Source organism: Ciona intestinalis, chromosome 3, assembly GCF_000224145.3.
Source record: "Ciona intestinalis chromosome 3, KH, whole genome shotgun sequence".
Taxonomy (NCBI): domain Eukaryota; kingdom Metazoa; phylum Chordata; class Ascidiacea; order Phlebobranchia; family Cionidae; genus Ciona; species Ciona intestinalis.
The window spans coordinates 4,612,735-4,623,096 of record NC_020168.2 but is presented as its reverse complement, the minus strand read 5'-3'; the positions used below and the strand labels follow the sequence as shown (position 1 = coordinate 4,623,096).

The 10,362-nt window shown below is 37.3% G+C and overlaps 2 protein-coding genes and 1 long non-coding RNA gene across 6 annotated transcripts in view; 2 read left to right on the top strand and 1 right to left on the bottom strand.

Annotated features, from left to right (window-relative positions):
• Positions 1–83: 83 nt before the first annotated feature.
• LOC108949304 lies at positions 84–640 on the bottom strand. Its single transcript, XR_001974656.2, has 3 exons — positions 471–640; positions 239–390; positions 84–172 (listed from the first exon to the last, which is right to left on the bottom strand). It is a non-coding gene; the product is annotated as an uncharacterized LOC108949304 (long non-coding RNA).
• Positions 641–2,196: 1,556 nt separating this feature from the next.
• LOC100183126 lies at positions 2,197–4,200 on the top strand. Its single transcript, XM_002119831.4, has 2 exons — positions 2,197–2,464; positions 2,651–4,200. The coding sequence occupies exon 2, from the start codon at positions 2,734–2,736 to the stop codon at positions 4,198–4,200; it is 1,467 nt and encodes a 488-aa protein (XP_002119867.1). The 5' UTR covers positions 2,197–2,464; positions 2,651–2,733.
• Positions 4,201–6,379: 2,179 nt separating this feature from the next.
• The window catches only part of LOC100185490 (ELAV-like protein 3), a 5,086-nt gene continuing 1,103 nt past the window's right edge, over positions 6,380–10,362 (top strand). The window contains exons 1-8 of one of the 4 annotated variants that reach the window (XM_009859753.3): positions 6,380–6,555; positions 6,802–6,918; positions 7,152–7,563; positions 7,749–7,957; positions 8,175–8,281; positions 8,653–8,745; positions 9,089–9,183; positions 9,564–9,891. In XM_009859753.3, the coding sequence (XP_009858055.1) occupies positions 7,196–7,563; positions 7,749–7,957; positions 8,175–8,281; positions 8,653–8,745; positions 9,089–9,183; positions 9,564–9,891 (1,200 nt within the window). In that variant the 5' untranslated portion in view covers positions 6,380–6,555; positions 6,802–6,918; positions 7,152–7,195. The remainder of the gene's footprint in view (positions 6,556–6,801; positions 6,919–7,151; positions 7,564–7,748; positions 7,958–8,174; positions 8,282–8,652; positions 8,746–9,088; positions 9,184–9,563; positions 9,892–10,362) is intronic. The other 3 variants (XM_018811288.2, XM_018811287.2, XM_026833956.1) reach the window with 3 other exon arrangements.

Genomic DNA, 10,362 nt, shown 5'->3' with positions numbered 1-10,362 from the left:
GGTTATTCTTACTGCTGTCTACATACGGCAGTATTAACTTTTTGTTGATCAAAGCTGTCTGTTAAAACAAGTTCATACAAAAGCATGTTAAATGGCCACTTTTATTTAATTTGTTTCAAAGCAAAGGAACAGTTTGAATAGAAAATGAGGAAAGCAGCTATCTGAATTCATTCTGCAAAAGATAAATTAACATGTAAGAGAATGTGAAGCACAGGGCATGGCTATACTTTTTACTCACAGGCTGTTTTTGGGAAGGTTCCAATTGGTTTTCCGTTTTCCCATTTCCGAGTTAGCACGGATCTCTGGTCCCTCATTTTGGCTGCATCTTGGAATTCAGGCTTTAGTGCTTGCCTGACAGCTTGCGCGCAGATTCGTGAATATCGGATGTATCTGATATTAAAGCATGTACGTTTAATTGGTTTAAACATTCACTTGATGAGAATTTTGATCGCTTTTGGGAGGTAACTTACGTGAGACCAGCTTGACGCCAAGGAACAACCATGATAATTTTAAACAAATTTGACGTTACTTGCCAACTATAAAAAACTAAATAGAGAAATAAATGGTTAAATAGGCAACAAACTTCTCGAAACGCAAATACTTTATATCTGTTTGTGTTTAAAAACGAACAGCAAACTGTACGTAATAAGCACACGCTTTTTATTATTTTTTTTTCCAAATTTTTGGAGGTAGAAATGTTAGCAAATACTGTAGTACCGATCTAATTAAAAAAGGGTAATGAAAACATTAATTTACACGCCAATAAGTACAGTACCAATCAGTACAGTTTGCTTAGTGAGGTGAAATGGTGTTAGCGTAAAAATTTAATGCGGCAGCCGTCCTTCACGCTTGGGTGAACATGTATTTTATTTTTTATTTAATGGGGTGCAGGTAGAACATAAAAAAAGAAAAATCCGAACAATGTCGAAACTTTTTAAGGGCACTCGCAAATTCTAGCGATACTGAATTAGGAACCAAATTCTAGTTAAAGATCCTACCTTCTCTTAAAAACACTTTACAGATTGTTCAGGTGTTTCGCACGAATACTGACAAGTTTATGGGATGTGCAGAAGTGTTTAAGGCCTTCTGAGAACGTTTTGGGGGTTGTGCGGATTAAGGTTCTTCTTATAAAGTTAAGGGTGTGCAGAAACGATTGAGGTCCTTTGAAAAAAAAATAGACTAGGGACGAGTAGACAATGCCCAACTAAATCGTTTGTTGACAGTGCTTCCTTGCACAATGCACTTTCGTTTATTTACATTTTACAACGTGTGTCATAGCATCTGTGGCGACATGACAAATATTAAGTATTGCTGAATCACAAATGACGTGAAATGTTATACCATCACAACAATGCAACGTAATGTATAACACATTTAAACGGAAAGGAACGACGCATATAATATACCACTCTGTCATCAATAATCACCAAACGTGACATTATGCTTGCCGTTAATCTAATTATCGTTATAAGGTAGCGGGTGTCGTAAGAACATAGGCTAATGTTTTAATGTCAAAGTGGCGTCGTGGCGTCATTCTTTGTTATCATTACACACAAGCTATAATTGCGCGTCTTCATTGATGATGTTTAGTAGACCTATATAAGTCGACTTATACACGTTTTCTCTGTAAAAGAGCGCAGGAATTTTGTTTGGCAATTGTTTAAAGTTTACTTCCTATAACAGGCAGCTGCAGTTGGCTTCAATTGTTATGGGGGCCTTATCAGCCAGAGGTTTTGTATATACTGTATAGCATTGTTTGTTAGCTGCCCGGCCAGCACATGATTGCGGATTGTATTAAGTTAACCTAAAATATGTTCAGTTTGTAGTTGTAAAAATAATTATAAACTTGTATTAACAATTTTATATTGTTGATAACATAAATATTTCTGAAGTACAATATATTTTAAAATGTTTTTTTTATCACCGACGCAAAGCTGTTTCGGCTGCTACGCATAACCGACGGCTGTAATATTATGACGTAATTTCCGCTCGTCACTATTTAAAAGACATAGCTTCACGTAGAAAATGGTTGTCGTTCAGCAGCTTTGTACAATTACGCCTTGAGTGGTGTTACCTTATGTGGTGTTCGTTGGCTCGAATTTCTTCGATGGTCACGCTTAGTACGTGTGATAACACTGGGACTGCCAACGAATCATCCATTATTCATGGAATAAACAAACTGTGTAAAGATTTAGATGTTCTGTGCAGAAACCGCACTAACAGGGAAAGTGTATAAGGAAAGCTGTTGCATGTTCTTTGAAGCATGACGCAGCAGTCATTAAAAAGTGAAAAATAGAAGGCTATTATGTGTTACTGGAGGGCCTAATTGTAGAGGTACTGCCTGCTTTGAAAGAGCAACAGGAAGTTCTGGCTGGCGCGTGCTAGAATAGCTGCCGTGCGGAGATATCACTGCGTTATGAACTATACCAACCAGAATCTCGCCCAGAAACTTAGTAGTTGCAAGGTGAGTAACACCAACGAAATATACGCATCGAGTACATTTAGATAAGCATCTATATATAAGTGCGAAATGACTAACGCAACACGCCTATAACTATTTTATGACCATTTGAAAGAAAGACAGCAGCTCAAGTTAAGTACCTAAATACAAAGCAAGCGCATTCTTTAGCGCCGGTTGTTTGTATTGCAGAGTTCTGTAGTGTAGGCGCGGTAGTAGTTTCTTATCTGAAGTATTGTTACTGTAGGACAACTAAAAAGTAATTGTACAACTTAATGGCCGAGGAATCAGAATGGATTTACCGCGTGGAGGGAAACAACAATGTCGTATTCTCCAATTCAAAATCCAATCAAGTGCTCCGTATCAGGAAATTGGCCAGGCGTAAAAGGCACGCTTCAGTGCCAACGCGAAACGAGGATTTCGGCTCGGCAGAAATGGATTACTTAGTGAATGTTGTCTACAAGCTGCTGGATGGATTAAATGTTCATTATAAAGCTGAACAACTCTATGTGTCGCCGCAACTTTTAGATAAACTCTCGGCCGTGATATCTCACAACAGACCCGCCGAATTAAACGGTAGAGTTAACCTTGACGAGTCGGCGACACATGCTTTACTGATGCCTGATTTCTGCAGAAGCTGTTTACCTCAAAGTGTAACCCCGCGTGACCACCGATTACTTAACGAAGATAACTCACCCATTATTAGCGTGGAACTCAGACCTAAAAGCTGTTACATTCCTACCTCTCTAAACGAACGTAATGGCTCACGCGGTATGTGCCTTTCTTGTAGTAGAAAGGTTTCGCTTGAACGCAAGCCTGGTGCTGCTGAACAGTCAATGTATTGCCCGTTTGATTTGTTCTCTCATGACAGTGCACGAATACAGCGAGCATTGCGAGATATGATTGCATGCCCTCAAAGGCACTTATCCGTGCGTCGTAATGATGACATCATATTTTCCCAGTCTCTTGCCGCATCTCGTAATGCGAGGTGCGGCGACTTCTTTGAAGAAAACGTGTCTCCGATTTTTGGCCGAGGTGGCACTTCAGCGTTTTTGAACTTGGTTGGCCGGAGCCTGAGGCAAAAGATTGCGCAACGGCCATTGTTGAAGTCCCGATCGAGCGTGTCTGTGCACTGCCGTCGGAAAGATGGAATTGTTGCCGAGCAGAACTGTTCCGAATGTAATGCAGTGCCGAACGGTTCCGAATGCGATACAGAGGAAGAAAATGGTATGTGCATTTTAGATTTTCTCTCGGCAGTGAAAAACATGTGTGACGTACCTTTATCGGAGGTTCAGAGAATGAACGACGAAATTCAAGCGTACATATCAGCCAACGAAAAAGATGCAGCATTGCTCTCATTAAACTTGCCATACAATACTGATGTTTGGCGACGCGCTGCCACCTTGCCTGGCCACAATAGCGATTCTACTCTGGATAACCAGTCATCGAGTAGCAAATTGCGACAATTAGAATCTTATGCCGATTCCCTACGTCGCTATACCATAGCTCGTGCCTTTACCTGCTGCTCACTGATTATTTCATTTTCCAAGCTGCGTGAAGTTGATGATAGTAACCAACAGAACGGTTCTTTCTGCGTGGAGGATGGTTACGGAGACAGTTATCTATGCTCCATTGCAATTCTTGATCTTTATAAAGAACCGCCTAACCGAATCGATCATTACTGTTCTCAAACGAAAGAATTTCTTTCTGTTTTAAATGACGACCATAAATGCGACCCTTGATGTCTAGCTGTTTTATCATTGTAGATTTTTTCACCAGTTAACACAATTTTTATATAACACGAAGCACTTAATTAATACACTTACTGCTGTATTACTATAGGAAAGAAATGCTGCCGACTAGAGATGTGTTTTTGTCGACGATCAAAAATCTTACTTCACTAGCAATAAACAATTAGTTTAATGACGATGTTATGCAGAATATTTTTGTACCCAATGTATTATATAAAGTTGTTGTTTAATGTAGTTAATATACCGGCGCCGTGGCACAATCGTTGTCGCGCCTGCCTAGTTATAGGCGACCCCAAGGCTAGTTGATCGCTGCTACCATAGTGGGCGGTGTCCTTGGGCAAGACTGTTAACGCCAATTGTTCCAACCAAATTTTCCTCGTGGACCGTCTTAACGTCAGCTGTACTCAAAAATAAACAAAAATAAAAGAAACAAATACCCACAAATTTACATGCGTTCGAACTCGTAAGTGAGCACAAGGTGTTTAGTACAGAACACCTGTGTATAACGACTAACGCCTGTCAGGCGAGAGAAAAATAGAAGTTACACTTAGTTGATTAAAAAATTGATTTCAATAAGTTGGTTACGTTTATTCAATTATTAACTTAATTTTCCTGATTAAACATTAAAGTCAGTCAGTCGCACCATGTGACATGAATACCATTAATCCAGGCTTCCACACAACCTTGTTTCCAACTAAGAGTTTAATTTATGTATAAGAATAGCTAATGCTGGATAAATTTAACAGGTTTTTAAGAGAAGGGGTAATTACCTGTAGTGATCTCACCGGTTATAAAAGTCAATTGCTTCATATAATATGCAGTTTCGATCATAGAAGTGCTCGCATAAATAAAAATATAGTAGTTTTATAACTAATAGCCAAAGTTAGTATAGACCAAGTTAGGAAACGGTGCTCGTGTCTGCCATTACGGAGCCCACAGAGCGTGAATCGCCTATACAAATGCATGGTCGGCATGTGTTCATTTGGTTCTTGTAAACGATATAAAGCTAGAAAACACGTATAGCGGTTGTTTTAACATTTAAAATATAATTTCTAATACAAATCTTGTTATATAATATTAAATCTAGGAATTAAGGTGAAGTAAATTAATATTTTGACTGGTTTTCGGTGTACAGTGTGGTTTAACAGGGTACTTTACTTGGCGATTAAAACTAGCAGCAATCAGCTTAGTTTATACATAATAGTATATGATCATACCTACGAATCTACACAGCCATTCTTTACTACATTTATAATCCAACATGAGTGGACATGCAGCTCCAAACTGCTTTAGTACTAGCAGATAAAGTGTTCGCGTTTTCCGATTTCATAAAGACCCGTAACGCAGAAAAGGTAGCTTACTAATTCAAGCAAAGGACCAAAAATAGTAACTCAGTCTTGTTTTCCTTAATGTCACTTCGATATTAGGCAAATTTTACACAGATACCTTAAGTTTCGTTGCCGGGTAAGTTTGTGAGCCCAAAAGTAAAATCACGGCAATTTACATGCAAAACTGCAGCTAGATACACCAGTTTATGGTAATGTTATGCGTTTTTGTTTGTATTTTTATATTTTAAACATGTTCTTTTTTGTTTTTGGTTAGTAAACTTGATGTTTTCTGTTTTTTTTTACTTTTTAATTGATTGAGTGTTCAATAAAAGCTGTTAATTTTTGTGAGGTTTACTATTGTGATAAGATATAACATTTGTAGAAAGCCATTTTTACGTGCAGAAGTGCTTGGTTTTTAAAAAATCGCAATATTTAAACGAAAAACAGCACCCAGCAATGACAAAATGCTATGCCGTGGGCTCCGTAATGGTGGCGTCTATGACGTCATAGACGCGCGACAATGGATAACAAGACTCGTTGTTTTACAATCCGTTTCCTAACTTGGTCTATACTAACTTTGCTAATAGCAACGCTTATATCAACGCTTATATATATGTATATCTATAAGCGTTGCTTCTATACCTATTTTAATACATTGATCTTTACCATGCTGAAGATTTGGAATGCAGCCACGCTTTTTTGTATTAACTCCCCAGTCTAATTACCGAGATCAAAGATGGCGGACAAAGGGTCATCCATGGCTTCCACAAAAGCGAAAAAGCAATTGCGGCGCGTGTAGGGTATTTTAGTTTCGCGGTATTTATAAATATAAGGTAATGTTCAGTGTGGCGGTTTTCGTAAGAAATAGTCAGAAAAAGGATTTTTGTTGACGCCGTTACTTGTTAGTAATTTATGTTTCATATTACAGGTTGTACGAAGACATTTACGTTACGCTATTGTACTTCGTAATTGCTAACTGAAACGTGATCTGTTAAACGTTGAAATTGAAAAATTAATGGTAAGTGTTATGTAACATTAAATCCACTCTATACCTTAACACTGCAGACTCCACCTCTATCCGCTTTATGTACAAATAATAATTATTTACATGTTCCTTATATTGATTGCATTTACAATAAAATAGGTCCCACTTTTTTATCAAAGTGTCAATGTATTGTACTGCATATGTACTGTTTTTGTTGTACCGCATAACATTCTAAATTTTTATTTTTCCAGCAAACTTTATTTTTCTCCTTTTTCACAGTTAGCGCAGTTTTTACAGGAATAATAACGATCTAATTCATCTTTGGCATCGATCAATACCAGCTGATTTTTTCAATTTTCTATTTGCGATTTCATACATCGATATTTGCATTTTGTCGTGAGTTTTTGGACTTTTTTAGTTTTTGTTCCATTTTTCCTTTTTTACGATTTTTTTATATTTATAAATTGTTTTAGTGTTTTTTTTTTAAACTTATACAGACGTTATTAAATATATTTTGGACCGCATTTTATTTTTAATATTTGCCCAATTTCGCAATTTAAATCCTTTTTTTTTCATTGAATTATGAAAAATATTAGAATGCATGTGATTCTACATCTTTAATTTAACAGGGTGCCTTTCCATTCTCTTTCTGTGGCCCCAACAGCGAGATAACATGAATATGAATCCTATGATGCAGATGAACCAGATGGGCCAAAACGGTCAAATGGGCCAAACCACACAAATGGGACAAATGGGTCAAGTCAACCAAATGCCACAACAGAACCAAATGGGGCAGGTGGGACAAATGGGTCAGCAAAACATGGTTGGAGATGGCGGTCAGATCCAACAGATCCAGAACATAGCCTCCACCACATACGGCATGACAACAACAACAACAACATCAACTAATCAGGCACAGACCAACCTTATTGTGAACTATCTTCCACAAACTTTGTCCGATCAGGAGTTCTATCAATTATTCAACAACGTGGGTGCTGTGACTTCTGCAAGGATTATACGAGATAAGCAAAGTGGTTACAGGTAATTTGCACATGTACACTTGATTCGGTTTTCACTTTTATTATGTACAAACATTATTATAGAAAGCATGCCTTTAGATAGTTGTTTATGGTGTTAAAAATGACACTGGTAAAATGAAACAGTTTTACCATTCCCCCTTGATTATTATTTATCCCGAAATTTCAACCACACACTTTTGTTTTTAGTTTTGGCTATGGCTTTGTTGATTATGTCAAGCCTGAAGATGCTGACAAAGCAATCCAGCAGTTGAATGGCCACCCTATTCAACATAAAACAATCAAAGTTGCATTTTCCAAACCTGCTGGTGCTGATTCAAAGAACATCAATCTTTACGTGGCTGGTTTGAATCCAGACACATCAGAGGAATCATTGAAACAAAGATTTTCTTCTTATGGTAATTTTAAGTCTTTTTATCTTTAATAAAATTTTATTGGAGAATAGAATTTACCAATTTTGTTGTATTTTTTAAAAGGGGACTAATACATTATTTTTTTTATTAAAAAGTGATTTAGAGTAGATTATGACAATTTCATGTACAATATAGTTCATGTTTTTCCTGGATTATAATGTCTTAAAAGTGTTACTGTTTAAATTTATCTAATACCTTCCAGGCACCATTATTCAAACCAGGGTATTGAAGGACAAAAACACAAACTTGTGCTCTGGTATCGGATTTGTTTTATTTAACACCAAAGATGAAGCTATGGCTGCTATAAAGGTGTGTACTGTTTAAAGTTAACTTTTTTGTTAGTCATCGACTCATTACATGTCTATTAGGGACAAGTTTCTATTATATTGTTAATTATAGGTGTAACGTTATGAGGGTTGGATGACTGTGGTGAAATGTAAACAATGTTTGAATCAATTGTATGTGTTTGAGAAGCCCAATTTTACACCTTAACATGGTTTTTACCCTTTTCTTAGTAGTATTACTAGTCTATACAACATGCAAAGTATACTTTATTCGCCACATTAATCAGTGAGGTCCCTGATGTTTTGCAACTATGGGATTAACTGCATTTTAGCAATGTCACCCCATGTTTTAGTAATACATAAAACATGACACCGTTATTGTTAATGTAAACACAGGCATTGAATGGTGCTGTATTCTCACAAGCCAGCACATCTCCATTGGTGGTAAAGTTTGCAAAAACCGACCAGAAAGTTCCAGATTCTTTTCAGGTTTGTTACACTGTTTGCTTACTTGTTTTTCTCCCAATTTTGTGTGGGAGTATTTTTCGGTGTGAATCCCACCCAGAGCTATCATTGTAGTCAAATTGCAGGGTTTATCTGCCTTTTACTAGCTACTGTCTACCCTGTCGCATGCGTTCTTGCAATGCGAAAATTACATAGTGGTATGCCTGTCAGAAGCTGCCACCCCAAGTTTGGTGCATGTGTCCAAACACCCAGACACCAAGCTGCTACTGCACAGACCTAATTTGAAAAACCATACTTATTTATAGTGTATGTGATTTTGTTAGTGTATGATACAAAATCAGTATTTATAAATAATACTATTATCCAGGGTGGCAACTACCAAGGCAAGACTGGAGGTGGTCCTATGAGGGGTCGTGGGTTGAAGGGAATTCGTGGTCGATATTCACCAATGTCTGGTCGAGGGTATGTCCCTATGTGTGTCTGTGTTACCTATTATTGTTATGATCTAATAATATTTAAGATATTGGCTATTGTATAGTGGCTTAATGGATTTAATAAACTGTAGGGCCAGGGAGCAACCTCTGTGCCCTTGTGATTTGTTATTTTTTTCTATGTTTGTATCTATATTTTCAATTTCATATTATTGGTATAATCTATAAGTGTTTAGGGTATTATAAAAGGGATTTAAATTGCTTCAGGCAAATTTTGAAAAACAGTTACTTTATCTTTAATTTTATGCTGTTGGTGTAATCTAAAAGTATTTAGGGTAATATATAAAGCGTTTTAAACTGCTCCTGGCAAGTTTTGAAGTAAACTTTCACTTTATCCTTTTTTAATTTTAGTGGTAACAACAACAGCGGCTTTGGTGTTGGGGGTGGGAACAACTTTGGGGGAGGAAATTACAATGCTGGGTACGGCAACAGTGGGTTTGGGGGTGGTGGCGGTGGGTTCGGTGGACCCGGCTATGGAAACAACATGAACAACTATGGGGGTGGTATGGGTTATGGGTCATTTGGAGGCAACCAGAATTATGGTGGAGGGGGTAACCATGATCGAGCTGCTGAAGCTTCTGCACAGGCGGAAGGAAGGATTGTTTATGTTTATGGGATTGGACCTTATACTGATGAGAACGCACTCTGGCATTTGTTTTTCAACTTTGGAACGATTGTGGTAAGTTTTGCTTTGTGTATGTCAACATTTACTTCTCTTCCGCCGCCACAACAGTTGCCAATATGTCAAAACTCGGTTCAAAATTTAATACCTCAGTAATAACAAAAATTGCACATACATAAAAATAATTAGGAAGATGTAGCTTGATGTGCATGTGTTTAATTCTATATAGGTGTGGTCGTGTGGATATTAAGCAAAGTTGTTGTATTGCCTACTGTCGTATATTATGTGTTCCAATTCTTATATCAGTTCTGTGTGGTAGGCGAGCTACTATAGATATACTACAAGTCAATAAGAATACAGTAAATCTTTACTGTACACTGGCACTGTAACTATATGTTGAAAAGTTGTAAATAACTAAAAACAATTTAAGAACCAGTTTACCACTGCACAAAGTAGTAGAATCCATACTAGGAGTTAAAACTTCATTACTTCAAATTCCAGCGTGTGAATGTGATCTATGATCAAATG